We start from the raw sequence: 27,475 nt of genomic DNA on the forward strand, positions 1-27,475 counted from the left end.
TAACCAAAGGATTCAGTGGCACCCTGAAAGATGCAAGTTACCTGTACTGTACCTCGACTTTTGCCCCACCACGCGTCACTCCCGATCAGAGCTGACGACCGTCAAATCATCATGCTATCTATCTATTTACTGTCTACTTGCTGTTCTATCGCCCGAATTTTTTATATATCTACTCATCTATACACGTTTATACACATACTCGCGTCCTTTTACTCCACTTGAAACCAATATTTGCGATGATTTGCATGAGCTAGACTTCGTCCAGTGTCTTCTTGCGACACCCTTCGCTCCGTCTGACAAGCATCAGTCACCCCGCTCGTCTCATTCGAGCTTGCCACACGCCCCTCTAGTCGCGCGCCTACAGCTCGACCTTCTTTCAAACAAAGCCACTACCCTCGAAATTTCCAGAGCCCCATCTCCCAAGAAAGGCTCTTCAGCTGGTATATTTCGAGATACCTGCCGTTTAAAAGTACTTGTCGTCTTCCGAAGAACGCCTCGTCGTACTCGCTTGAATACAGCCCCCGCACTTAACTACAACCAACTCCCAACCATGGCAGACCTCGGATTACAGGGTCGCAAGACCTTCAAGGTCTTCAACCAAGACTTCATTGTCGATGAGAGATACGTCGTGACGAAGGAACTTGGCCAGGGAGCTTATGGTATTGTATGGTCCGTACATCACTGCATTTTGTCAACTCGGCGGCTGGTACAGATGGATGCTGACATGTGCTCAACAGCGCCGCGACGAACCAACAAACAAACGAAGGCGTTGCGATCAAGAAGGTCACGAATGTTTTCAGCAAAAAGATCTTGGCAAAGCGCGCACTGCGAGAGATTAAGCTGCTCCAGCATTTCAGAGGGCATCGCAACGTACATATACACTACCATCTACTAGAGAGCCCTGCTGACGAGGACAGATAACATGCCTTTATGACATGGATATTCCGCGACCCGATAACTTCAACGAAACGTACTTATACGAAGGTCAGCGAATAAAACCAAAAGCAAACTTTCCTACATACTGACGTTGGCATATAGAGTTAATGGAATGCGATCTCGCGGCCATTATCCGGTCCGGGCAACCCCTCACCGACGCCCACTTCCAGTCCTTTATCTACCAGATTCTGTGCGGACTGAAATATATCCACTCGGCCAATGTCCTTCACCGTGACTTGAAGCCTGGAAACTTGCTCGTCAATGCCGATTGCGAGCTGAAGATTTGCGATTTCGGCCTCGCGAGAGGTTTCTCCGTCGACCCTGAGGAGAACGCTGGGTACATGACGGAATACGTAGCTACGAGATGGTACCGTGCCCCAGAGATTATGCTCTCGTTCCAGAGCTACACCAAAGCCAGTATGTGTAAATACCACCCGTCTCATATTACCACCGCTAACCCCTCCTAGTTGATGTATGGTCCGTAGGCTGCATTCTCGCCGAGCTCCTCGGCGGCCGCCCCTTCTTCAAGGGCCGCGACTACGTCGACCAGCTCAACCAAATCCTCCACATCCTCGGGACCCCCAACGAGGAAACCCTCTCCCGCATCGGCTCCCCCCGCGCCCAGGAGTACGTGCGCAACCTCCCCTACATGGCCAAGCGCCAGTTCTCGCACCTCTTTCCCAACGCCAACCCCGACGCGCTGGACCTGCTCAACCACATGCTCGCCTTCGACCCCTCGTCGCGCATCTCCGTCGAGACGGCCCTGGAGCACCCGTACCTGCACATCTGGCACGACGCGTCCGACGAGCCTGGGTGCCCGATGACGTTCAACTTCGATTTTGAGGTCGTGGAGGATGTGGGAGAGCTGCGAAAGTTGATCCTTGATGAGGTCGCTATGTTCCGTGCTCAGGTGCGTGTGCAGCCTACGACGCAGCATGGTGGCGGGTCGGCGCAGGCGGGGCAGGTCCCGATGCCGCAGCAGGGTGGCGCGTGGGGTGCTGAGGACCCGAGGCCGCAGGAGGCAGGGTATGGGGGGCAGCAGGCGGGGTTGGAGCAGGAGTTGCAGTATGGGCTTGATGCTATGCATGGGTAGATTCGAGGAGTACCATCTAGGGGGTTATGGATGTAGTTTTGTCTTTAGACGAGCTTTACGAGTTGAGAAGGGTTGGATGTTGTGAGGGAGGGAGGGGGATTCGATTTGTTTAATTCTCCTAATAAATGCAGAGCGTGCGAGAGATTTGCTTTATTTATTTGGAAATAAAAATCTAAGAAAGCGAGATAAGCGGAGTTAGAAAGTTGGAAAGAACAAGAGAGTTAGTTATCACACGAGTAGGAAAGGAGACGGACAGAACCATGACAAAAAGATTGTATTTTCCTTAACTATTTTCCAACCCATTTTGAAAGATTCTTGAATTCCACATATCCTTCTCCAAGAAAATCAAAAAGATAATCACCCCGCCTCAAGCAAGGAGGCAGCTCAGCTTTACTAACGTCATGTTATTTGGGAGAACCTGCTGAGATGGAGAGATTGTAGCGGTCCAACAACAGCCGAATGACGGCCAGATTCACGTCGGGGCCGTTGGGCCTTTGTGTCACGCTGTGTGCGTGTTGGAACCTGTGCGTGTGAGGTTAGTGTTGGAGACACCGCGTCACAGGATCCGAACCAGGAGGGGGGACACGAAGGGCGCGGGATGGGTGCGGAGGTGTTTGGTGCGAGGGGCGGGACGGAGGTTGTGAGAGGGTTGGGCTGGGAGGGAGGGGGTTTGATTTGTTGGATTGGGGAGGTTGTGGCTCGTAGGTTATGGCGGTTATGGCGGTTATGGCTCATGAGGAGTACAGAGAAGTGTGTTGGGGGTGAGATCGACGGAGGGACCGAGGGGTGGGTGTGATAGCGGTAACTGGAACGAGCCTGGATGATGAAGTGCTGCGAGGGGGTGGAGGGGTGAATTTACGACTTCAGTTTATTCAGATAGGATAGTGGTGGGTTTGGTGGATTTTCCTCTGGTATTACTATGTGGCTATTGATATAAGACTTTGATACCAACAAATGAAGGCGCGAGGATGGCTTCAAAGGAAGTCCTGATCCAGGTGAAAGAGTAATAATATATACATCCAAATCCCCAAGGCATGGAGAGATAAATGCACTCCCGTTCCGTACGTTTCAAGCCGCCCATAGACCTCTCTTAAAATATAAATATATAAGTTAAACATATTTTGTCGTGATGATGTCCTTCATATCTCCATGTGTCTAGCCATAAAACCAATACATGGCGGCATATTGAACAGAAATAGCAGGCTTGCCAGAGCAAGAAGCAGGTGCATTGCCACCAGCAGTGTAGACACGGTAAACCCCCTTGAGCCCAGAGCTCCCCCCAGCATCATCAAGCTTCAACCACGGAACCGCCCCAGTGCCAGCAGGGCCTTTATCCGCATTTGCAGGAGCAGGGACCTTACCCGCAACCTTGCCGAGCAATTTCTTGCCCATGGCAGAGAGATCAAAGGTCGGGACACCAGCGGAATTGAAGTAGTGCTTTCCAATAACCGGGGCCGGGATTCCCATGGGCATACGGCTGTTCAGAAGCTGCTGGACACCAGGGATAGTCAAGTAGGCTGCTGCTGCTGGGAGGCCGGTGAAGTCAGGGGAGGTGGGTTTCAACATTGCAAGGGCGGTGATTTCGAAGATGTCTGCGATGGCGCCTACGGCAGTTGGGGTGCCGGAGCCGCCTGAGCAGGTGTAGTTCTGGACGCCGCGGCCGAGGGTGACGGATTTGAGATGGAGACCAGCGTCAGGGGGTGGGAGCTGAGTACCGCTTCCGGTGGTGGGGAGGCTTGTTGGAGTGTCCCGTACAACTAATTTTCCCATAGGCATCGGAGAGGCAGCGGAGAGTTGAGAGGAAGCGAGAAGAGTTATGGCGGCATAAGAGAGGAGGCTGGTGATTGAAGGCATGATGGCTGTTTGAAAGTGATTTGAAGACTGAAACTAGTCGAGAGAGAGTCGTGTTCAACAGAAAAAAAGAGGCTTCAAGATAATTGAAGAGAGAGAACTGGAAGCTGAAGGAGAAGCTGGTGGGCTGAGAAGGGTGCTTCCCATGATCTTCTTATAATAAAATAACAGATCTTGAACTGGATCCAATCTTGCCTCCAACATTCGTGATCCGCGGGTGCTACTAAACATCGACTGTTCTACCATATGTAGGTCCGGAGAGAGTGGACCTTTCCCCAATATAAACTGCATGCAAGGTGTACGTACGGAACCATGGATCTTCCTGCACTACCCTGTCCATCGGAGATGACCAGTGCAGCGAATAGATCATCCGACGCTTGCTCTCTCTACTATGGACTAGGGTTCCAGCGATAACTGTGCACTTTACCCGCCAGGCCGCAGGGTCGCGTGGATGGGTCCAAAGCCCGGTTCAGGCCCCGGCCTCGAAGAAGGTCAATACTCTTATCGTGTATAGTCTGGATTGCCTCTTTCTTGTAAGCTCCGCGGGGCTCAATATTGATTGATTACAGTGCCGCGAATAGAGGAAATGCCGCATTCGTGCACTGGACGCTCTGTTGGGCCGTCTGTTCTAATTTTGTTAGCCGCCAGAGGCGTAAACGATGCCACTCGCTCTACTGAGACTGCCCCTGTGGAACAATTATTCTGACAACTCATCCGGAGCGGAAGGCTTTCCCGACGGAATAGCTCAACCCTCCATTCTCATACTAAAGTATGCAAGGGGTGTAGCATCTCGACTTTTGGTTGCTACCGTACGTGGTACTGGGATAGCATACCCATGCCAACCTCCTCCTACATGGCATGTTCTTGCCCAAAGCCGTACTGTCACGAACGCCCCGCCATTGTTACTCGGCGATATTCCGGCTGACAGCGACGATCACTGCAAGGAAGCAGCTAGGATTCATGATGCATGCTGGGTAGTACCCACATAACAGGCAGGAAGGCGACTCCGCTTCGCTTTGGCCTCGATATTAGACAGGCGGGGAGGGCAAAAAAACACCAACAGCCATCGTGAGTCTGTGCCGCGCTCCGTTACACGGTACGGCGGCCCCTGCGTGTGTCACTTCATAAAAGAGCCGAGCATTTATCGGTCTCGCGATATGTAAGGCCGAACCAAGAGGAGAAGACTAGACTGCGTACGTACTCCATTGTTAGAAGCCTCGAGAATGGATGCAATGGGCCAATGGGTTCGATTTTTGTAAGGCGCCGGCAAACGATTTATCAAAGTACTCGAGTACTCATGCCCGGCAAGTTTTGAGGCAAGACTGTGCTCAGGAGCCAATGGGAGACTGGTTAAAGGTCCTATTATGAGTCTTGGAGTACAGCAAGCAACTGCACATGAAAATGAGGCTGGCCGGTCACTATAGGCCATAAGTATCCCAATGGAAGCTACTATACGAGCGTACGACACAGAATATTGAAGGATGATTGTGGCACCAACAGCCTCTTGAGTTGTTAGTAGCACAGTATCTCCTCATTCTCAGCTATGCAAGGTCTGTACATTCCTTTCAGAGACAACGTCGGTTGCGTTCGCACGCGGATTAAGAAAGGGGCGATCCATGTAACGGCGTTGGAGTCGGATCTTTCCTAGTTGTTATGTCGTGGTTTAGCTGTTCTGTTTGGGGATTGGATACTATGCCATTCCTTCCCGTACTGAGATAATCCACTTAGTTGCAACATTTCATTTTCGCTTTTTAGTGCCCTCCATCAAATCAAATGATCGACTGCGCAACTGCCTCGAGGTCCTTCGTTCTTCTGCTAACGTTTCCTGCCTCGACTTCTGGAAATTAACGACCACGAAAGTTGGCTTCCGTGCTGCTAACCTAGCCCCAATTAACATGATGCTACAAGTGGCGATAGTATAGCGTCTGTCACAGCCCAAATGGGGTAAAGCCGTTCGTGGGTAGGCACATGTGTTTTGTCAGCCTCGCCTTCTGTTGCTGTCACGAACCGAATCACGTGCGGGCAATACTCACGTGCCCTTCAGTGCCAAGACGGAGGCATGTCGGTCCGGACAGGACACGTAGAACTATATAGTAGGAACGCGGACCTTCGGAGGAAGGTCAGCGTTCAGTCTTCGTATCAATAGACCAGGATTCTACGTATATTCCTTCCCGTGACTTCCCACTGCCCTACTCGCCAAGAAGTCCTTTACAGTTGCAAACACGGCCGTAGCTGGTAATCGGGTAATATCCCACAGCCGAGCCGAGTTCTCACTTTGGGTGCGTACGGCAACGCTTCATCGGAATAGGAGTAATTATAGTATAATATATAGGCAGTATTGGACAGTAGGAAATTGACTGAATTAAAGAGCTATCTACTGGGCCTACGTACTACTTATAGACCAGCTTCTGAAGCCAGCTCAGGCCTGAAGCTCAGTTGAGCCGAGCGATCTGCTTAGCTCAACGCCCGGCTTTGGCCAAGCTACGCCCGGCTTAACGCCCGGCTTTAGCCAAGCTACGCCCTGCTTCTGAGCTGGTGCCAATCTTGGCGCCCGGCTTTGCCTGGCGGCAGCCCGCCATCTTACGTGATGTGATGGCTTACATCACGTGCCTGCAGCGGCACGATTAGGGGCCGGGATTACAACACCTTGTAACCCAACTGTGCTAGCTCGCGAGCTGTTCTAGACCGGGACAAGTTAGAATCTGGAGCTTGGTGTCCTTCCCACGCGTCGTTTGGCGTCCGCCGAATCGGGGAAGGTGCGTGCACGGGGCTAGCCGTCGCTTTCCCACGTTGTAAAACTCGCGCCCATCCCGCTGCTCGACTCTCTCCTTCCTTCTTCAATATTTTCCCCAACACTCCCTCGCTCGGTAGTTCCCATCTCGTCATGCGCCGTCGACCTTCCCACCGAGACCCGCTCAGAATACCCCCTAGTCGGCCTCGCCGCAGCTGAAAAACCTTGCTTCGCAACAAGTTTGAATCCAGAACCCTCTAGAACCTTTGCCTCCATCATTGGCTGTTTATGGCAACCTCCGATTCCAATCGTGTCTAGAAGCTCAAACCCGAGGATCGTGATAGTCGCAGACCTTTATTCACAATCATATAAAGGTAGTAAGCAAGCACTCTGCTTTTTCACAGCCGCGTCTAAGGTTTTGCCAACTAGAGCCGAAGCTTATTATTTATTCTACTTCGAACTCTCGCAATGACTTTCGGTACTACCTCACAGAATCTCTACAACGCTCAAAGACGCTCCGAGCACCATGAGGCCGATGTCCTGGTGGTCGGCGCTGGAGTGTTTGGCTGCGCGATGGCTTATGCGTTAGCTAACCAAGGGAGGAGTGTTATTCTGCTGGAGCGGCAGATGAAAGAGCCGGACCGCATTGTCGGGGAGCTTCTCCAACCCGGTGGTGTGGAGGCGTTGAAGAAGCTTGGGCTAGAGAAATGCCTGGAAGGTATTGATGCCATTCCTTGCTACGGCTACAACGTCCACTACCACGACGACGACGTCGTGATCCCGTACCCTGCCATCGAGCCTTCGGGTAAGGTCTTAGCGGCCACTCACAGAGGCCTTACTGCCCAAGAGTACTTGCAGGCGGTTGGTAGGAACAATACAAATGGCCATGCAGATAAAGCTAGTGGAGCCGTGCACAAGTTCTCTCTCGACAAGCCCGAGGGCCGTAGTTTTCACCACGGACGGTTTATTATGCGGCTGCGACAATCCTGCGACAATCACCCAAACGTCACTATTTTCGAGACAGAAGTGACGAACACGATCCGGTGCGAGCACACCTCTCAGATCCTCGGTGTGGAGACGAAGAGAGCGGACAAAACAAAGGATTACTTTTTTGGCCAGCTCACTGTCATCGCCGACGGGTACAATTCCAGGTTCCGCAAGCAGATCATCAACAAGACTCCCATTGTTAAGAGCAAGTTTTACGCCTTGACGCTTATCGACTGCCCCATGAAGCCTACGAATTTTGGCCACGTCATCATTGGCAAAGCTTTCCCCATTCTAATGTACCAGATTGGCAACCACGAGACGCGCGCGCTAATCGACGTGCCCGAGAACCTCCCGGAGGCATCCCCTCAGAACGGTGGCGTTCGTGGCTATATCAGAAACGTCGTGATTCCAACTCTTCCAGAAGGAACAAAGCGGGCATTTGAGTTGGCCCTGGCTAGTGGCCGTATCCCGAAGAGCATGCCAAACAGCTGGCTCCCACCGGTGCGCCAGAAGAACAACTTGGGCGTCGTCCTCCTCGGCGACGCTTACAATATGCGTCACCCACTAACAGGCGGCGGCATGACTGTAGCCTTCAATGATGTCGTCCTCCTCTCGAAATTACTCCATCCGGACAAGGTCGCTGACCTCGGCAACACCGACGCCATTAACGCGGCCATGAGCAAGTTCCACTGGCAGCGCAAGTCGCTCACCAGTATTATTAACGTGCTTGCCATGGCGCTTTATATGCTCTTTGCAGCACAGGACCGCCAGCTTGCTGCTTTGCAGCGCGGCTGCTTCGTCTACTTCAAAAAGGGCGTTACTGATGAGCCCAGCGCCATGCTAGGCGGTATCCTCCACCGGCCCTCTGTGCTGGCATACCACTTCTTTGCCGTAGCTTTCCTATCTATCAGGATCAACACCGTCGACCTTTGCGGGGGGGGCATCTCCGGCATTTGCAAGGTACCCCGAGCCGTTCTCGACGCTGTGCTGATCCTCTGGAAGGCGTCTGTTGTCTTTCTGCCCGTCATGTGGCAGGAACTGCAGTAATCACTGGACTCGAAATGAGCAACAGCTTACTGTGCTACAATTCGCATTAGTGACTCGAGAACGACATAGAAAATCATTCGCTGCATTGGATATAAGTTCTACTGCTTAGTCAGAACGACTTACCAACGAAAAGCGGCGGTCAACTAGAGTGCAGTGAGCCCGAGAGCGAGTAGCGTTCTATACTCGAGGGTAGTTCTATGACCTTACCAAGTTACCTTACCGGCGCGCCACGTATTCGTGGAGGGGTCCGAGGACGGTCTGGGGATCACCAGCCATTTTGGCCGGTCATCCCACGGTCAGTTGGCCCGTGCACCGGTCCGAAGACCATCCAAAATCCTGGATCAGGCTTCAACCCATACGGTTGAAGCTTTAGAACAGTAGATAGGAAATTGACAGTAGTATGACAGTAAAATTTGCTTACCGTTTGTGATCCTGGGGCCGTTAATGTGATATTGCCGTCGCCGGCCACACTATCATCATGAGTCCATGACGGCGACCGCCAATACTGACTGGAAGCACTCACTCCTCAGTCCTGACCTGTCGGCGTGGAGTGAGGACAGTACTATCACCGTCCTCAGGGTGAGACCAAGGGCGGGCGTTTCTGGTTTCCTCGAATGGAACCCATCGCGGCCGTGGGTGAGGCAATGGGCGGTCCTGGGACCAGGAGTTGGAGCGGCGGCAAGGAAGCCGCAAGAGTTGAAAAGCACGCCAGCCAAGCAAGAAAGGCAAAGAGGAACTGAAGAATAGCAGACGAAACAGCGAAGGAAATGACAGAGGCAAATGGTGATGGAAACGACAGAGGGAACGGTGGTGAATCGGTGGTCGAAAACGGCAAGGAGACCGGCGAAGGAGACTGGATGAGGAGACCGGATGGGGAGACCAGTGAAGGAGACTGGCAAAGGAAACGGCGAAGGAAAACGGTGAAGGAAAACGGTGAAGGAAAACGGTGAAGGAAAATGGTGAAGAAGACCGGGAGAGGAAAGCGAGCGAGGAAATTGAAAAATGAGGCCAAGATTCCAAGGGCAGATAGCTTGATAGACACACAGCTATCTGTCATTGGAATCTGTAGAGCTCTTGGGGCCCAGGAAGCCTTCCTTCAGCAGCAGGATAGATCGGCGTGGGCTAGAGCACCAAGAGTATGATCATTTTGATCACGGCAGCGACGCAAGCTGCAGAGGAACACAGAAGAGAGGCGGCAGGCACAGGAAAGCAGGTGTTAAATCAGGCATGGGAATCAAGCTTCATTGCGTATTATTTCTATCATATAGCCAGTATTCATGCCAGATCCAGCTTCAAACAATGCCATTGTGATCCGTAGCCACTCTTATTCCGACAGCAAACATGCCTCAACCCAAGATATCCTGCTAGAATGCCCAGCCCAGAACAGCAAAGTCCAAAAATGTTCCATCGAGGAGGTCAGCAACATAATGCCAACTTCCCAGCCCAAGCCACAAGCCCAACAGCAGCGCACAAGAGAATGCCCCCCAAAGCAAGTGTAAATTAACCGCAAGAAGAGGCGGCAAACATCTCACTCTATCGCCCGAGCACTACGCCCAGGGACTAGAGTTTCTTTGCGGCACTTTGGCGGCGGCGGAGAAGCCCTACTCAAGATATATTCTTGTCCTTGAATAAGGGCATGTTTCTTCGAGATAGGTTTTGGCGCCTTCTCTGTCAAGTCAACCTTACGCAAGAAACCTCTGTGTCTTCTATCGTTTAGAAGTCAGCGGTAGCCATGGCCGCTCTCCATCTCTCTCTCCTGTTCCAGACTTCGGAGATTTACCTCGAAACCCAAGCCCTGATGCTCAACATCACATGGTCGGGTCCCGAACGGACCGGCCACCTAGTGCGCTAGAACCTGCAGAAGATGACATGGGCCTTTTTGTCCCAGAAGCAGGTCCAAGCCAACCCCAGGCGGAAGGAATGGGTGATGGTAGTCAGCCAGAGCAGCCTACAAACAGCTTGACGCCGGCCGAGCATGAAAGGTGGAGGCGGAAGCTTCTGGAACATAAAAAGCAAAGGGAAGCATGACAGGAAATAGAGCGGCTGGAGAAGGAGCAGCTGGAGAGGGAGAGGCTGGAGAGGGAGAGACTGGAGAAGGAGAGGCTGGAGAGGGAGAGGTTGGAGAGAGAGCGACTGGGGAGAGAGAGGCTGGAGAAGGAGAGGCTGGAGAGGGAGAGGCTGGAGAGGGAGAGGCTGGAGAGGGAGAGGTTGGAGAGAGAGCGACTGGAGAGAGAGATAGACATCAACCTTATCAGATGGGAGGACGGTACTTGGAAATACCTAGCACCACTCGCAGTCGATCCAGAGAATCCGTCCAACATCGAACGGTTGGTCAACGATTACATGATGGAAGGAATCAGGGCTTTCAACACATATCTGCGAATGATGAGCCCCGCGGAATGCTTTCAGGTAGTCATCAATAATAGGACACACACAATCCTCCTAATCACAGAAGATGAGCTTGCTATTGATGATAGGATGCATGAATCTGCAGCGAATCTCCATGCGGAGGCAACCAAGAGAGTCATTGGTTTGAAACGCAAGGCCACCGAAGATCTGTCTCACACTTACCACGCACGGAAGATGGTTGTCTGCACCGATGGGAATGAGCTACCGTGAAATGCCAGGTACTGTAGAGTCTTCTGCACCTTTGGGAATGAGCTACCATCATGTTATTTGTACTGTCGTTTTGTTGGTAGTGTAGTGTCTTCTGCGCCTTTGGGAATGAGCTACCGTTTGGCAGGTTCCATTGTCAGGAAGTTCCATTTCCTTTGAGAGTCACGTGGGTGCATAGTTAAAATGGCAACGGTACCATGACATTGCAGAGTAATTTGCAACCAGGATTACTGGGGCATCTAGAGACTAATATAGCTAGAGAGTGACATTAAGTATAAGAGAGCCATAATTTTCCACGTGACTGTTACAGGTAAGGAAACCTTCTCGAAAATGCAGGTGGGTGAGGGTTCATTTGGCACTATTTCAAGTGGATCCGAATTCTGATCAGCACGGGTCGAACAGATCTGAGCCAGGGTTGCGTCTTCTTGGCGCCGTGGCAGTTGCATTATCCACACCTAGTTTATTCCTTCTCTTTACTCCCTGCTTGCTCTGGACCTACTGGATTGCGCTTCCGTTGATATTCCGCGTCAACATCATGCGGCACCATATTTATAGGGATTGGAAATGAATGCATCTTACCACTACTCAGTAAGATCCATCAAAATCAGGAGTAAACCTACGATTTCTTTCCTGGATGGTGGAAAACTTGGGTTACCAGGAGATACATAAGTGTAATAACGCCCCTTCTGATAGATGATCAAAGCAACATCTGCGCCGTATGATTCCCCATACTCATATACCTTGTTAGTCAAAGTGCTTCTCCTTCTAGATGCATTCTGGCTTTGGCGTTTCTGTATGTTGCGCGCGTTGGGACAGAGTGTATTGGACATAGCGCTGAGAGGCTTGTGTCTCTCAGCGCTATGTCCAATACACTCTGTATTGCCTACAACTATAGATCAAGATAGTTGTAGGGGTGTCGCTGGCATTTTAAAGAGATCTAGCTCGCCCAGAAAACAGTGTACACGTACTAGATACGTATCGAATGCTCGTCTATACTTCCAAATGATTGATTTGATTTGATTTGATTTGATTGATTCATAGACTGACCCAGCCGCCCTAAAGCAGCTATGCAGCGTGCATCTATAAATACAGGTGTTCCCACTTCTTGCTTCTGGAGAGTAAGCCGTTCTCGTCAAGAACTGCTTCTCTAACTACTTGCCCGCAGCTAATGGTTGCTCCTGCATCTATAGATCTAATGGCTGTCCTATATCTGTGACTTGTCAGGCCTTTCCTGGCCCTCCTCTGCTTCTGTATAACACTACGCACTTGTCTGCGTTATAATTGAGTACTGTGGATAGACCTGCCCTGACTTGCTCTGGGAGTCTCATCCTTTGGGTTCTCTTGGCTGCTTGTACTGCTATTGACGGCTGCCGAGTCCTGCACTGCCTACTACAATAGCTGTGTATGGGGACGCTACATTAAGCCACTCTGAAGTTCGATCCCCAACGCTGATTCTCTTGGCTGACATCGGCTTTGAATCATGCCTCCTAGCGAAAAAAGGGTGTGGACACGGCAAATATGCCATGCCACCAAGGAGAAGGTAAATCTATTGTATAAAAAGACAAAAAACATACAACAGTGGGTATTCGCTGGTGGTCACCCACCCAACTACTAATCCACCGATCTCAAGGTTATGTATGGCAGAGCGGACGGGATGCCCAGTTCTCTTGAGTCTATGGTCGTATGTGATAATAACTTGCGTATTGGGATATATACAGTGAGAACTGTAATCTAGAACTGGCAAAAATCACAGAAGGCTGCCAATATTCTTAGCGGTCACCCTTCTTTCGTCTTTCTCCCCTTTAATCACAGTATTGAGTGCCATTTAACATTCTAACAATACGATAGCTAATGTCACCACATAATGCAATTATTCTGACCAATTGTAGACTGTAGCTGAAGAAACGCCGCGCATATATAGCTCCGCAGCTGGTCAAATTGGTGCAAAAGCAAGGGTGTGGTGTTTGTTGCAAGCCACGTTGGACCCCCGAATATTGTGTGGAGTACCAACAACTCCAAACCTGTCACACGAGGTTCATGAAATAACAATGGCACGATCAAAATAAATATAGCTAAATTCCAATGCGCACAAGTCCATGTGAACGCACATATATCGTAGGCAGGCTGCTACTGCCTTAAATCCAAGTGGGCCGTCTAGGCGCCAGGTCCTCCCGACAATCCGTCGAGGCGGGAGAATTGGCTTACCTACCCCGCCATGTATTATGGTAAAGAGGTATAAAGATACGCCGCTGTGGCTTCCCAATTGCTTTTATTTCCAGACTATGCTCCATCGTTCTTCTCTCTCAATCCTCACATAAAAAGCTCGTCGCACGCTTCCCGTCTGCGGACGATTCGTACAAAAAATGACGCACGAATACCCAGGTATCAATGTTGACTTGCGCCATTATCCTACTGGGCTGGCTGCAAAGTCGTACCCCATTGGCGCCCATGGCAACTGCGCGGGCGCCGAGTCGGAGCTTTTGCCTGTCCGCGAAGTATTCATGATGGTATTGATGGACTGGTTGTCTGACAAGCCTGACTGGGACAAGAAGGTCTTCGATGAGGAAATAGTCGCCAAGTGGCGGAAGGAGGCATTGGAGCAGCCGGAGGATAAGCTATATGCACAGCTGGTTGAGAGTAAATCGGGTGGAGTCAAAGTTCCCATGCCACGCGCACGCATGATGTCGGAAACTGCTTTTGACTATGTATGTGGTTTATTAATTTGGGAATTCAAGTTATTAACATCCAATTTAGTGCATGAAGGAGTTGAGGGCGAAAGCTGCTCACTTCCAACGGGTCTCATCCCTACCCTCGATTCGGCGGGCAACACCATTGTCAAGTCTGACACCGTCGTGACCTCGGAGTTGCAAAAGGAACTCCGCGATGCATTCGACCAGCTACGGGCCGATCAGGCATCTGATGTTGACTGGCATCCAGGCAGTGATGAGAAGGTCCAAGACCTGGTTCACCCTTCCATGTACCCCCTTGTCTATGGTATGATACTCAATAGCCCGTTAGATATATTCTAAAGCTAACGCGGACACCAAGGAACGTCAAACTTCTTCCAGGAAGAAGTGGTCGGCGTATCTGACGCCATTGAAGCGTGGGCTGGAAAGGGCGAGATAGCTCGACCTGCACGCCAAAGCGGAGTCCCTGATCCTAGACGGTCGTATAATATAGGTGGCGATGGCGTTCCTATGGAATACTGGTCTGATAAGTATCAATGGCTGCCTGCGACCTTGGCTTTCCAGGAAGACGGGACTGTGACGTTCACGAGTTACATCAATAACCTGCACCCAAAGAAATACCCTAGCATCTACCGCATGATAGAGAAGCTTATTGACATAGCTATTCCTGCCTGAGACCAGTTTCTCAGACAGCATGGTTATAATCCAAGACCCCTTCCTGCAGCTGGGCGGCTAAAGTCTCGATTCTCTCTCCCTGAAAGCTGCCGGTAATTTTTCCCTAATCCGAGATTCGTTGTCTGGAGCGCTAACCCGTGCCCTTTGCTTCCTCTGTACAGTGAGGAAGATGATCACTTATGGGAGCCCTTCGATAAAGAAGTGCTAGCGCAGAACAATTATGAGCTTAGTGAAGACGATTGGCAAGAAATTATGTATCGCAGATGTTGCGAGTCGCGACGAGGAAGGTAAGATTTACCCAGAGAAGGTGAGATTAATACGGAGAAGCTAACTATTCAGCCGCTGATGTGGTAGAGTTCAAGTGGAATCATATTCGCGATCCAGTGCTCACCGAACCCGATGATGAGAAGGAAGTCGACTACGTTTGCAAGCAGAGTATTCGCGAGATATTCAAAAAGACCGGACTCCAAGTCATTGTCAAGATGGCTACCATTGAGCTAACGCCCGAGAAGCCCGACTTTCCCATGGGCAGCTGGCACGTAAGTTTCCCTGAAAGATAACTCTCTGTCACTTTGTTAAATGTTGTGATACAGGTCGAAGGTCAGATGAACGAGCATATCTGCGCCACAGCTCTGTTTTACCTCGACAGTAAGAACATAACGCCCAGTAACCTGTCTTTCCGCATGCAAACTTCAAACTACCAAGACGAACTTCAAGAAATTACCGGCCAGAATGAATACAACTGGCTTGAGCGTGTGTATGGGACCGAGCTAGGCCCGTCTTTAGAGTCTAGTCCCTGTATCCAGCACTACGGAAGTGCCGAAACCCGACAGGGCCGCCTGCTTGCATTCCCCAATGTATTGTACGTACTTACTCTCCCTTCCCCAGGCCGAACTATTCCACAGGTTCGCTGTTTAGCATTGTCGAGCTAACAAACTCTGCCCCATAGCCACCACCGGGTCTCTTCCTTCAAGCTCGAAGACCCAACCAAACCAGGTCACAGACGCTTCATCGCCCTCTGGCTCGTTGACCCCCACCAACGCATCGTCTCAACCGGCAACGTTCCCCCCCAGCAGCAAGACTGGTGGGCCGAAGCAGTTTTCGGCGCCGACGCCAACACCGGGGACATGCCACCCGAGATCCTCGAGCTCCTCGGGGAACACGGCCCAGCCAAAAAGTCCCAGAAACAAAACAGAGAGCAGATGCGGGGCCGCAAGCTGCCGACGGAGATTTTTGAGATGGTAAAGAAGAATGGGGTTCCGACGAGGGGGCTGATGACGCCAAAAGAGGCGAGATATCATCGGGAGGAGTTGATGAAGGAGAGGAGCCGGTTTCATGAGCGGGCAGAGAAGGGGTGGGAGAATGTGGAGTATTTTTTCTGTGAGCATTAGGTGTGTTGAGGAACGGATTTGGTGCGACATTGGAGGGTCGTTGGAAAGCGTTTAGTATTCAAAGCTTATAGATGATCGGCGTAGTACGTACTAGTACGTACCAATACGTACCAGTACGTTCTGCAGTGTGCCATCAAAACCACCTGTGATGGATAAATGGGTGGTCCCGCGCGGCCATCAGGACCCAGGTCCACAACTTTTAGATAAAGTACTCGGTGTTCCACCCACTCGCTTCGCTCGTAGGTGGCGACAGCAAGTTGTGCGTGCGACAGCAAGATGTGCACACCCGTAACAGTATATATAGTACTTAGAATAGCTTCAATTATAAAAAACATGCATTATAAAATTATCACTTCGGGCCCTACTGCTTCGTGACTGTATTTTCGGCTTATATTCTCTACCTACTGCCCTACGGATATTGTCCAACACTACCTCCGTGGGGTAATTGAGGAGACGTAGTACTCGTAATACGACGTCGGAGTGTCTCACGGTTGACATTGAATTTATTTGCAACCCAAGCAATTGTATATGTACTTGGTTGTTTTAAGAAGAACTGTTGGGCCTCATTAAGGCGAGCAATCATAGTAGGATCGTTATTTTGAGGCATTGTAGATACTACGTTATGAAGAATACTATTATTTTCTCTATATATCAAAATAGCGGTGTACGCACATCTTGCTGTCGCCACCTACGAGCGAAGCGAGTGGGTGGAACACCGAGTACTGCCAACATGGTGTACTCTGCATCTCAAATATTTCGCGCCATTAACCTGACAACACACTACGAAATCAGACTGCTTTGTTACTTTGACCTATTTCACCATTAATTGACCCCGATGCTCTGATAGTGTCCTCAGAGGGGAGAAATGGCAACCATGGCGGACAAAGACCTGCCTACGATTGCGGAAATCAAAGCAGCTTCAAAGCTTCTCAGTCAACCCAATATGTCCACAAAGGTGGTGAAAATCAACGACAGGATCGCAGTTAAATACGGATGTGCAGTATCCCTTTTAGAGGCAGAAACCATGAAATTCATCGCTCTAAACAGCATGGTTCCCGTACCCAAGGTCTTAGCCGCCTTCGCCGAGGAAGAAACCAGCTTGAAATTCATCGTGATGGAACTCGTCCCGGGCCGCCCTCTTGAAGCGTTACTTCCTACTCTTAACGCTAAAGAGAAGGTGGAAGTTTGTATTCTAGTTAAGAATGCAATTGATGAGCTTCGAAGAATCCCGGAACAAAATTATATTGGGGGTGTGAACCGGCAGCCTTTGCACAGTGCAGTTTTCTGGGTGCCTGACCATGATCCCACCATCTCTGGACCTTTCGATACCGAGGCAGATATGAACGAAGGGATGTTAAAGCATCTCGCGCAGAATAATTCGGCCATCTATACAGTTTTTACGGGATTTAATGAATGACACATTACATGGTCACAAAACTGTCTTCACTCACGGAGATTTGCAGCCGAAGAATATCATGGTCAACCGAATTAGCAGCCCCGAGGATTTTGAGATTCGGTTCGAAATCCACTTGATTGACTGGGAGGCAGCTGCGTGGTACCCAGAGTATTGGGAGTTTTGTATTTCAACATTTGGATGCCGCATTAGACACGAATGGCTAGAGCTCACTCGAAATATCTTACAGCAGTATCATCGTGAATATCTCATGATGCAAGTTATTTTCAGCATTGCATACTATTAAGTTACAGGACTGACGAGATACCGAAGATAATATGACCTAACTCTACTCCATATTCAAAGAATTATATCACAAGATTGCAACCCAGTGTTCTTTGTCAGATGTTCCCAATAGCCTTCTAGCACTTTCCTCTTCCCACGTATGTTGTACCAGCCAAATATACCCTGAGTCCAAGATTTAACCAAAGCTACTTCTAATGTCAGTTCTATTCGTAGCGACGATGACCATATGCCAAAGTATTCCTTACAGGTATAGTGCAACAATCTATTGCTAGATTAGCGCATTGCTTCGAGCTGCTGTCTTGACTTCTTCAACCAATTCCCCGCAGCGACGGAGTGGCTTGCTGGGGTCAATGCGAGAGCCATTCAGCATCACCTGGCGTGCTGGTGGAATAGATCGACATAGACTGTCCAGCTTTCCCATATCTGCCTGGGCGGTTCTATCAACGACTGTCTTCGAGTCAGGCACGAAAGATACCGAATCCTCGGGCTTTTTCCCAAGTTTTATTCTCATATATCATTCCGTTAAGGATAGTCCCAACGACGTGGTAAATTTGACAAAACCGTCACTGCTTGTCTCGACAAAGAGGCCAACGTGGTTTGGGGAGCCCAAATATTCAGCCGTGTAAACGGTGTAAGACATGATTGATAAAATATAGTGAGATAAGCTGATTTGAATGATTGTTGGCGATATATATGTAATAATTGCGGGTGCTAGTGTAGCAGTGGGCGTCCAAGAATGCGTTGCTTTATATATAAGCCAGATGCTGAAGAATTGATTCTGATTGAGTTTCTCAAAAATGGCCAGACATTCTTTCCTTCTTATACTTGAATTGTTGCAGTTCAAGAATTTCACGGAGGCGGTGCATATTGCCAACGCCGCCTACACACACTTTCTCGAATGTGAAACTCCCTTGAACTCGATCCGCATACCGTAAGGCAGCAAAGCTGTTGGCAATGGTAATGATTCGATGCAATAAATTAGCGCTTTAAGGCCGGCGGCAAAAGGCCAGAAGGCCATGGGAATTGTTTCACTAGCCGTTGGAAGTTCAATAGAGCGCTTAACCCACGAAACGCCCTCTGCAGGGATGTATACCATCTTGTTCAATAAAGCGCTAAATGGAGTGATAATATTAGTTGAACATGCTTCCAACTCTGCTGCCTGCTCGAAACAACAGGCCACAAAGGCCATTTGTAGGAGCGAGTGACGGCGGTAATGTGGTGCCACGATTTGTTAGACGCGCATGCCCCCCAGTATGAACGAAATATGTGACAAGACAAATTACAGTCCACTCTCGCCAAGACGATGTCGGATTAGTCGATAACACCGCTAAGTCGATATTTTTTTCAGCACCAATTGATTTTGGCACTCAATTCTCGATATTCGCGATATTGACCTTCTGACCTTTAATTACCGACTTATCCAACTCTATTATGCCTCGAAAACACACGATTACACTCGAACAGCGCCGTGCCCTTCGACATTAGGCACACAAACAGCACCCGAAACCCTCCTAGAAAGCCTGCATCAACTGGTTTCTTTACGAATTCAATCATAGGCTCAGTCAATCGACAATATCAGATAGCCTTAGTAACCGCTTTAAACATCTTGACAACTCGACAACAACTAGACAACGAAATCGAACTGGCCAATGGCCTCAACTTGAACAAATTCTCTACGACTTTTAGCGACGAATTGATAGCCGCGGTGGCTTTGTGTCACGATGCTCTCCAAGCCAATCACCTCAGGGCATTAGAAGCATTTAGAGGGCGAAATTGAGGCAATTCAGCTTAATTCCTTGGTTTAGGAGACATTAGATAGGTGGATTACATTATACTTGGCATTTCAATATAACGATATTTTCACTTTTACGATATTTACACTCGTCACCAATTGTATCGACTTAACGGGAGTTGACTGTATGTTGGAAGAGCGATTGGTGACATGACACATCTGCTGCAGGATATGGATGGCCAGAAGTGTCTTCATTCGGAAGTTGGTTGCCTAGGACACAGTGCGAAGGCCAATCAAATGCCGGGCGATCGCTACAGCTCTTCTAGATTATGAAATATCACACATTAACACCAGCAATTCCTCCACAGATGCCACGAAGTGAACTTTCATGTGATTCAATATTCGAATACAGCACCAAAGAACTATGCCTGCCTGGAATCTGCGGAGTGGCGGTACCTCAGGTGGGCCGCATTGCGATTCGGATAGAAGTTAACTCGTATATAAACACCCTTCAAGCACGCCCTCTTTGCTCAGGAAAGTTTTTCTATCACCAACATCGTACAATCGTATTTTCAACATGTCTATTGAAACCCAGCCATACGACTCCCTGCCGTCTCTATATGATGCCGGAAGCACGTTTGATGCGATCAACGGCAACAACTTTATCAAGGAGGTTATGAAGCCTCTATTTCGAACGTATGGAATCGAACATTCTCTTGGCCTGGCTCTTATGCACTCGCACTTCAAGCTAGAGGACAATGAGAGGTTGACGGACATTCGCGGCAAGTCACTTGCTTGGACTGGACCAGGAGGAGGGCCGGCAGTATGGCAGCTAGACGGCAATGTGCTCCGACCTCATGAGTTCTCATTTGACTCCCACCTTGAAACGCCAGACTGGGGCTCTGAAATGTATCAACAGTTCTTGTCGGCTTTTGGCAAGGTATTGGTTGGAGTAGGAGCGCAAAATATTTTTGGGCTCTGCAGCTACCCTGGTGATGATTTTGAGGGTCGCGTTGAAACGACAATCGGTAGAGCGAATGTGAATTTGAAGACTTCGGAAGTAAGTTTGAAAAGACACAATAGTAGCTTGTTGCTGATATGAACTCTGAGTAGGCCGATTTGTTCCTTCCGGGTCGACGTCGCGATGCTGCCTGGTTTTTCGCCGACGAACTCAAGGATGACTCCTGTAAGTGTACTTGCGTCACCAACAAAGATATCGATAATCATGAGCACAATGGAGATCACCTCGTGGTTGGATGATTGCATCATATCTCAATTTACCCAAATGTGTGGGCATTTGAAGTGGACGTCAATGATTAGCGTAACCTGGAATCTTAGCCTTCTCAATAGCCAAACGTAGCTCTGCCTCCCTTTTTATCGTCAACACGACGTGCTCTCGAAACGCTCGAAATTGTAATGGGAAGCGAACGGCCCATTTCGAGCCTTCCTTATCTTCAAGAACGACAATAACACATTCGCTGCCTCCGAAGGGCCTTTCGCGGGTGTCCATTATGAATTGACATTCACGGCCAAGAAAATGGCCCATTTCCTCTTGAAGTCCGTCCAAACTAATATTGTCGTACCCCTCGAGTACTCTTTTGCGACCGTGGGTGTCCATAGTTACTTCGCGACCTGCATCCGAAGAACCTAGATTGAACTTGTAGTTCAACGTCAATGATCACGTAATAAACAGATACTGTTGAGGTCGACAAGAATGCATCACCATAATAAGATGGAAGATTTCGGACTAATCATGTGATGTAAGTTACGTATTAACTGTTGAGTAATAAAATGTATGTATTCCTGACTATGTAACCTATACTTGGCTTTACCGATACGTGAGATGGGGGATCGTGGATCGTGGAGGGTGGTGATAGGGGGATTAGTGTCTGAGATACGGAGGAAGCGTTCAAAAGTTTTGTCCCACGCTAGGAAACGCCACAGTTCACAATTTAGTTATGTACATAGTTATGAAATCAGTGTTCTTCTCGCCCCTCCTTGTACTCATTTCCGCCTTCTAGCTCAATGACTTTCTGGATATGTCGAGGAATCCTCTCGACCCAGGCTTAGATTTGCGACTGAGGGAGATCTTCCCAACAGGTCTCCCAAGCTCGTATCGCGTCTGGTCGACTTTTTGGTGCCCCCTTCCTTGTAGTCCTCCTTTTCATCCATGGCCAACACGGCTCGATGACATTTAAATCTGGAGAGTTGGCGCACCAGAAGAGGCGATTAATGTCATGTAATTGAAATACTCGCCGCTGAATGTAATGATTGTGTGATGGAGCATTGTCTTCTTGTACAATAGTATCCGGACGGTCTACCATGCATTCCCTTGCGAATGGGAACATCTTTGGTATCAGAATCTTTTTCTGATACCGGTACCAATCTATCCCCCCTCCTCCTTTCTCACGGCTTAACTTCCCATTCTTTTTATTCCATCTCCATAGCGGCTTTATACCAGGAAGATTGCGTAGAGACATTCGGCGTATCCCATTTGATAATTCTCATTCTTCACGTAAAATTGGTTCCAACTCTTCATTCATTCCATGTATTTCAACTTCTGCAGCGTCTCGTTCTTTTTTTGTCTCTGGGATCCAACAATGACATGGCTGTAAGGACACAGGGCACCCAGCTCACAGTAAACAGTAATAGCATATGAGAGTGCGAGTCGGAGGCTAAACAGATGCTATCCTATAGGTCTACTACGAAGGATACAGAAAAGATGAAGGAGGAACCCCGTTGAGTCTGTTTCCTTGAGTACCCGAAACGGGCCCGACTCGGTTACTCCAACCCTAGCCCTGATCCTTCCACCACAACAGGTCAGCATCGACCCTGAACCCTACACCCCTACCATCCCCCACTATAGTGTTGTAATGGTGGGTGCACCAGATGTGAGAATCTAGCCACCCAAGGAAGGGATGAATTTACTAAGACAACACACTGTCTTAGAAAACAGAGCCAAAGGGTCGTAGCTTAGACTATTCCACAACGCAGCAATCAGGTGTGTGATGTAGTGAAGTGGTTCAGACAAGTTGCAACAAATGTTGAGTCTGGGAACTCAGGGGTAAGTCAGAGGTTAACACCTCACTGACTTTTCAGAAACAAGGAGTAACAAGATCAATGCTTGGAAGCTTGGAAAAGACGTGGAAGTATGTGATAGTTGATTTACTGTATTGTCTGCTTGCCCTTTCTTAAGGAAAGGGCAATCCTATTTATGCTAAAGGAGTGTAGTTCTCTCATTTTCCAAGACTTTCCATGATTACCAGGCTTGGTAACTGTAGTCGACGTAAGAGAATCCCATAGAACCATCTCTTAGGTTCGTAGCCTATAGGAAGTAAAAGGAGGTCCAAGGTCAGAGTACCCCTATAGACAAATTATGTCATAGACAAATTATGTCATAACTTAACCAATCTTGTGGGTAACTAAGGAGCGATGACGTGTAATGAATCATAGAGGTTCGTAGGAGCTTTTAGAGCTATCGTTCATGCTCCTAGGCCTCTAGTTGGTAGAGATATGTCATGTGGTAGTATGAGTGATGTCATGTAATGAATCATAGAGGGTTGTAGAGATATGCTATGTGGTAATATCGGCCCAGTAACTAAGGAGCGATGACGTGTAATGAATCATAGATGGTTGTAGCAATCGTTGAGTAGTATTGCTCTGTAAAGCGTAAGCCTAAGGTCTCACGGGAGTCCAGAGAACCAGGTCAGGAGTGTCATACTGACATTCGTTGCACTCAGTTTGCTATCAAACTCAAGAGCAAACTTAGAAATCTCCTCCTCAAACCTACAAGTCACCATACATATCTTGGCTTATCACACCAACAACAGAAGCAATACTACTCAACGATTGCTGCAAACTCTTCTACTACATCTGTTTATGCTACATACATCACAGCATATCATTTGGACACTCATTGAACAAGTTATTAAGAAAATCTCCTCCTTAAGGGGGTGGGCCAATACTACCACATGGCATATCTCTACCAACTAGAGGCCTAGGAACATGAACTATAGCTCTAGAAGCTTCTACAACCCTCTATGATTCATTACACGTCATCGCTCCTTAGTTACCCACAAGATTGGTTAAGTTATGACATAATTTATCTATAGGTACTCTGACCTTGGACCTCCTTTTCACTTCCTATAGGCTAGGAACCCAAGAGATGGTTCTATGGGATTCTCTTACATTCGCTACATGATTAGCAAGCTAGTTGTGGGTCGCACTTAATTTCTAATACATTTACCAAGCCTGGTTAGTCATGGAAAGTCATGGAAAATAAGAGAACTACACTCCTTCGGCATAAATAGGATTGCCCTTTCCTTAAGAAAGGGCAAGCAGACAATACAGTAAATCAACTATCACATACTTCCACGTCTTTTCCAAGCTTCCAAGCATTGATCTTGTTACTCCTTGTTTCTGAAAAGTCAGTGAGGTGCTAACCTCTGACTTATCCCTGAGTTCTCAGACTCAACATTTGTACAACTTGTCTAAACCACTCCACTACATAATACACTTGATTGCTCCGTTGTGGAATAGTCTAAGCTACAACCCTTTGGCTCTGTTTCCTAAGACAGTGTGTTGTCTTAGTAAAATCATCCCTTTCCTTGGGTGGCTAGATTCTCACATCTGGTGCACCCACCATTACAGCGCTATTGTAAGGACACAGGGCACCCAGCTCACGGTAATAGCATATGAGAGTGCGAGTCGGAGGCTAAACGGATGCTATCTTATAGGTCTACTACAAAGGATACAAAAAAGATGAAGGGGGAACCCCGTGAGTCAATTCCCTTAAGTACCCGAAACCCATCCGACTCGGTTAGCCCACCCCAATGATCACACGTGACCAGGGTGAACCTCGTGAGTCATTTCCCTCAATACCCGACACCCATCCGACTCAGTTAGCCTGCCCAAATGATCACACGTGATCCACAGCTACTCAGAGTCTGCTCCTTAGAGTGAGAGACGAGAAGGCATCCTTACAGCTATCCCTACTTCACCAAGCGCAACTTGCACGCATACAGAAGTATAAATGGATAGAGGCATACATACAGGCACGGCTCGATGTATGCAACCATCACAATATTAAGTCAGCATACTATGTGTATGTTGCTCTATAATGAGCCATCAGTTGAGGTTGACCAACCAAAAACACCAAATCAGTTTGATATTTTCAATCAAGTCAATTTTTATATTGCTATATTTAGTTAGATTGAATGCCAAGCTATTATACTAACTACATATATACTATGTTATACAGGGGTCCCTTGATGCTACAAAACGGAGCAAAGCAGCTCAACCATATAAACATCACGTGATATAAACGTGCTAATGTCGTCATGATTTGTTTTAGTTGGAGGGAAAATCCTCCAGCGGGGCAAAGATAGGCCATTTGGGATTATTAGTTATGGAGCATTGTTTCCCTTGGTATACGTTGTACTTCAATTATCCCTTATCTGCTGCGTGATTGGCACTCGTGTTGTTGTAGTCTGAGCTTGGGTGCGAAAAACCTTTGATGGGGGTAGTCGCTTGATGAAGCAATAATACGCGCGAGAACCTTTTTCGGGGAACGTGAGCTCCAGCCTCACAGACATCAATAAACTGAACCGACAACCCAATACCACACCCGCTACCTTCATTGCAATTGGTGTCCGTGTAGTACTATTTTCTTTCGATTCATCTTGTATTTAAATATGTCTAGCGACACTTTACCGTCACCGAACCTCCCGCTCCGAGGGACACCCGTTCAATTCTCGTCAACCACTTCACAATCTGGGCTATGGGATCGGATATCTACCTGGGCGTCTGAGCACAAGGCTGTCGTATATACAGTTGCCGGTGTTGCTGTTGTCGTGACCGGAGCCGGTGTCGCATATTATCTTACAGACTCGGTAAGTTGCATGAATTCCCGCTCCTTTTCCCGAATCCCCCGTGTCAGAAGATTTGTACTGATTGAGTAATAAGACCGGGGCGACATCTAGCAAAGACAGCACGACCAAGCCATCGAGCGGCAAGAAGAGCAAGAGCAAGAAGAAGAAGAGCGGAGGTAAGCCAAAGGATCCCGAGAAGGGGCTCGCAGGAGAGGCTCAACCAAAGGCCGCATCAGCCGAGCCCGCCGATGAGCCCCCTCAAGTCGACGAGGCTACCGTTGGCAACCTTTCTGCCGAGGACAGGAAATCCTTTGCTGCTAAGCTGAAGGCGGCTGGTAACACCTCATACGGAGCCAAGGACTACGATCGCGCGATTGAGCTCTACAGCCAGGCCATCCTGTGCAAGCCCGACCCAATCTTCTACTCCAATCGCGCTGCATGCTTCAACGCAAAGCATGAGTGGGAGAAGGTTATCGAAGATACCACCGCTTCTCTCAAGCTCGACAATGAATACGTTAAGGCATTAAACAGACGCGCCAATGCCTACGAGCAACTCGAGAAGTACAGCGAGGCGCTACTCGACTTTACCGCTAGCTGCATCATCGACAGCTTCAAGACCGCATCGAGCGCAGAGGCGGTTGAGAGGCTGCTGAAGAAGGTCGCCGAGGCCAAGGGCAAGGCTATCATGGCCGGAAAGGGCAAGAGACTGCCTAGCCCAACATTTGTCACCAACTACATGCAGAGTTTCCGCGCCAAGCCTGCACCAGAAGGACTCGAGATTGGTGTAGAAATCCCCGAGGATACTGGAAAGGGACAATTACAGCTCGGTCTTATCGCCATGGATAAGAAGACCAGCGATGGCTACGAAGAGGCTTCCAAGCACTTCAGCTCCGCCCTGGAATTGGGTGATATCGACGAGCATGAAGCGTTTGCCTACAACATGCGCGGTACCTTCAAGTACCTCCGCGGCGAGAACCTCGAGGCATTGGCGGATCTTACCAAGAGCATCGAGCTCAACCCATCGCTGACACAGAGCTTCATCAAGCGTGCTAGCATGCACCTGGAGCTCGGCGATAAGGAGGCCGCCGCTGCCGACTTCGAGAAGGCAAGGGCACAGAACGACAGTGACCCGGATATCTTCTACCACCGCGCCCAGCTCCACTTCATCCTCGGCGAGTTCGGCGACGCTGCCAAGGACTACCAGAAGTCGATTGATTTAGACCGCGACTTCATCTTCTCCCACATCCAGCTCGGTGTTACACAATACAAGATGGGCTCTATCGCCTCGTCGATGGCTACCTTCAAGCGCACCATGAAGGCTTTCAACCAGGTTCCGGATGTCTACAACTACTACGGAGAGCTCCTCCTGGACCAACAGAAATACCAGGATGCTATTACCAAGTTCGACACCGCTGTGGAGATGGAGAAGATCTCCAAGCCACTCGGCATGAATGTCCTGCCTTTGATAAACAAGGCTCTTGCGCTCGTCCAGTGGAAGCAGGACTTTGCCGAGGCCGAGAAGCTGTGCGAGAAGGCACTTATCAGTAAGTTTTCCTTCCTCTATTATCGTTGACAAAACCACTAACACACAATGTAGTCGACCCCGAGTGCGATATCGCTGTGGCGACCATGGCTCAACTCCTACTACAGCAAGGAAAGGTCAACGACGCCCTGAAGTACTTCGAGCGTGCCGCAGAACTGTCAAGAACCGAGGGCGAGATCATCAACGCTCTTTCTTACGCTGAGGCGACGAGGACACAGCTTGAGGTACAGGAGAAGTACCCGCAGCTAGCGAACAGACTGCAGGGCATGAGCGGAGGCTTCTCCGGCTCCGGAATGGCTTGAATGCCGTACATGGTGATAGGTGTAGTATCGAGGTGCGGGTTTGGTGGCGAGAGCTTGCTGGTGGTGCCCATGTGGAGAGGGTGAATTTTTGGAAGGGATATGTATGTACGATGGTTTGAAAAAGTAATGTGTGCCGATAGGAGATGGATATGGAGATGTCATAGAGGAGTGGGTTGCATAATGAGGTGTAACTATTCTACTCCGACAACGGGGACTGTACAGTATGGAAAGGCGGGTTTATGAGATGTTCAGTATTTTGCTGGCGCTCACGTAGCGAAATGTGAATCTTGTGTTTAGAGATGGTCCATACGAGTG

General features: G+C 49.1%; 11 protein-coding genes across 11 annotated transcripts; 9 read left to right on the forward strand and 2 right to left on the reverse strand.

The window, feature by feature from the left end:
- Positions 1-550: 550 nt before the first annotated feature.
- On the forward strand, positions 551-2,355 carry MPK1 (Mitogen-activated protein kinase; the record flags this gene model as incomplete). The annotated part of the gene is made up of 5 exons (XM_024469907.1): positions 551-669; positions 738-870; positions 918-984; positions 1,039-1,353; positions 1,404-2,355. The coding sequence occupies 5 exons, from the start codon at positions 551-553 to the stop codon at positions 2,027-2,029; spliced, it is 1,260 nt and encodes a 419-aa protein (XP_024324166.1). The 3' UTR covers positions 2,030-2,355.
- Positions 2,356-3,184: 829 nt separating this feature from the next.
- VC83_06306 (uncharacterized protein) lies at positions 3,185-3,883 on the reverse strand (the record flags this gene model as incomplete). Its single annotated transcript, XM_024469908.1, has 1 exon — positions 3,185-3,883. The coding sequence occupies one exon, from the start codon at positions 3,881-3,883 to the stop codon at positions 3,185-3,187; it is 699 nt and encodes a 232-aa protein (XP_024324294.1).
- Positions 3,884-6,490: 2,607 nt separating this feature from the next.
- ERG1_2 (Squalene epoxidase) lies at positions 6,491-9,602 on the forward strand. Its single transcript, XM_024469909.1, has 2 exons — positions 6,491-6,985; positions 7,041-9,602. The coding sequence occupies exon 2, from the start codon at positions 7,080-7,082 to the stop codon at positions 8,643-8,645; it is 1,566 nt and encodes a 521-aa protein (XP_024324295.1). The 5' UTR covers positions 6,491-6,985; positions 7,041-7,079; the 3' UTR covers positions 8,646-9,602.
- Positions 9,603-10,377: 775 nt separating this feature from the next.
- Positions 10,378-11,628, forward strand: VC83_06308 (uncharacterized protein; the record flags this gene model as incomplete). Its single annotated transcript, XM_024469910.1, has 3 exons — positions 10,378-10,460; positions 10,490-10,575; positions 10,684-11,628. The coding sequence occupies 3 exons, from the start codon at positions 10,378-10,380 to the stop codon at positions 11,262-11,264; spliced, it is 750 nt and encodes a 249-aa protein (XP_024324164.1). The 3' UTR covers positions 11,265-11,628.
- Positions 11,629-13,624: 1,996 nt separating this feature from the next.
- On the forward strand, positions 13,625-14,117 carry VC83_06309 (uncharacterized protein; the record flags this gene model as incomplete). The annotated part of the gene is made up of 2 exons (XM_024469911.1): positions 13,625-13,966; positions 14,016-14,117. The coding sequence occupies 2 exons, from the start codon at positions 13,625-13,627 to the stop codon at positions 14,115-14,117; spliced, it is 444 nt and encodes a 147-aa protein (XP_024324293.1).
- A 119-nt stretch (positions 14,118-14,236) lies between these two features.
- VC83_06310 (uncharacterized protein) lies at positions 14,237-14,623 on the forward strand (the record flags this gene model as incomplete). The annotated part of the gene is made up of 2 exons (XM_024469912.1): positions 14,237-14,255; positions 14,310-14,623. The coding sequence occupies 2 exons, from the start codon at positions 14,237-14,239 to the stop codon at positions 14,621-14,623; spliced, it is 333 nt and encodes a 110-aa protein (XP_024324158.1).
- A 220-nt stretch (positions 14,624-14,843) lies between these two features.
- Positions 14,844-16,014, forward strand: VC83_06311 (uncharacterized protein; the record flags this gene model as incomplete). Its single annotated transcript, XM_024469913.1, has 4 exons — positions 14,844-14,910; positions 14,963-15,162; positions 15,217-15,485; positions 15,573-16,014. The coding sequence occupies 4 exons, from the start codon at positions 14,844-14,846 to the stop codon at positions 16,012-16,014; spliced, it is 978 nt and encodes a 325-aa protein (XP_024324157.1).
- A 661-nt stretch (positions 16,015-16,675) lies between these two features.
- Positions 16,676-17,765, forward strand: VC83_06312 (uncharacterized protein). The gene has a single exon (XM_024469914.1). The coding sequence runs from the start codon at positions 16,880-16,882 to the stop codon at positions 17,429-17,431; it is 552 nt and encodes a 183-aa protein (XP_024324156.1). The 5' UTR covers positions 16,676-16,879; the 3' UTR covers positions 17,432-17,765.
- Positions 17,766-19,607: 1,842 nt separating this feature from the next.
- Positions 19,608-21,227, forward strand: VC83_06313 (uncharacterized protein). Its single transcript, XM_024469915.1, has 2 exons — positions 19,608-20,505; positions 20,559-21,227. The coding sequence occupies exons 1-2, from the start codon at positions 20,023-20,025 to the stop codon at positions 20,703-20,705; spliced, it is 630 nt and encodes a 209-aa protein (XP_024324155.1). The 5' UTR covers positions 19,608-20,022; the 3' UTR covers positions 20,706-21,227.
- VC83_06314 (uncharacterized protein) lies at positions 20,755-21,063 on the reverse strand (the record flags this gene model as incomplete). The annotated part of the gene is made up of 1 exon (XM_024469916.1): positions 20,755-21,063. One exon carries the CDS (start codon positions 21,061-21,063, stop codon positions 20,755-20,757), a length of 309 nt encoding a protein of 102 aa, XP_024324160.1.
- Positions 21,228-25,025: 3,798 nt separating the features above from the next.
- TOM70 (TOM (translocase of outer membrane) complex component) lies at positions 25,026-27,457 on the forward strand. The gene is made up of 3 exons (XM_024469917.1): positions 25,026-25,336; positions 25,410-26,859; positions 26,913-27,457. The coding sequence occupies exons 1-3, from the start codon at positions 25,139-25,141 to the stop codon at positions 27,158-27,160; spliced, it is 1,896 nt and encodes a 631-aa protein (XP_024324313.1). The 5' UTR covers positions 25,026-25,138; the 3' UTR covers positions 27,161-27,457.
- Positions 27,458-27,475: the final 18 nt, after the last annotated feature.

This window comes from Pseudogymnoascus destructans (genome assembly GCF_001641265.1).
Source record: "Pseudogymnoascus destructans isolate 20631-21 unplaced genomic scaffold scaffold_10, whole genome shotgun sequence".
Lineage (NCBI taxonomy): Eukaryota > Fungi > Ascomycota > Leotiomycetes > Thelebolales > Thelebolaceae > Pseudogymnoascus > Pseudogymnoascus destructans.

Coding starts and splice junctions, on each gene's coding strand:
- ERG1_2 (XM_024469909.1), top strand. CDS start 7,080: ATGACTTTCGGTACTACCTCACAGAATCTCTACAACGCTCAAAGACGC.
- VC83_06313 (XM_024469915.1), top strand. CDS start 20,023: ATGTCTATTGAAACCCAGCCATACGACTCCCTGCCGTCTCTATATGAT. Junction 20,506..20,558: donor TGAATTTGAAGACTTCGGAA/GTAAGTTTGAAA, acceptor AACTCTGAGTAG/GCCGATTTGTTCCTTCCGGG.
- TOM70 (XM_024469917.1), top strand. CDS start 25,139: ATGTCTAGCGACACTTTACCGTCACCGAACCTCCCGCTCCGAGGGACA. Junction 25,337..25,409: donor CATATTATCTTACAGACTCG/GTAAGTTGCATG, acceptor TTGAGTAATAAG/ACCGGGGCGACATCTAGCAA. Junction 26,860..26,912: donor GTGCGAGAAGGCACTTATCA/GTAAGTTTTCCT, acceptor CACACAATGTAG/TCGACCCCGAGTGCGATATC.
- VC83_06312 (XM_024469914.1), top strand. CDS start 16,880: ATGGCAACCATGGCGGACAAAGACCTGCCTACGATTGCGGAAATCAAA.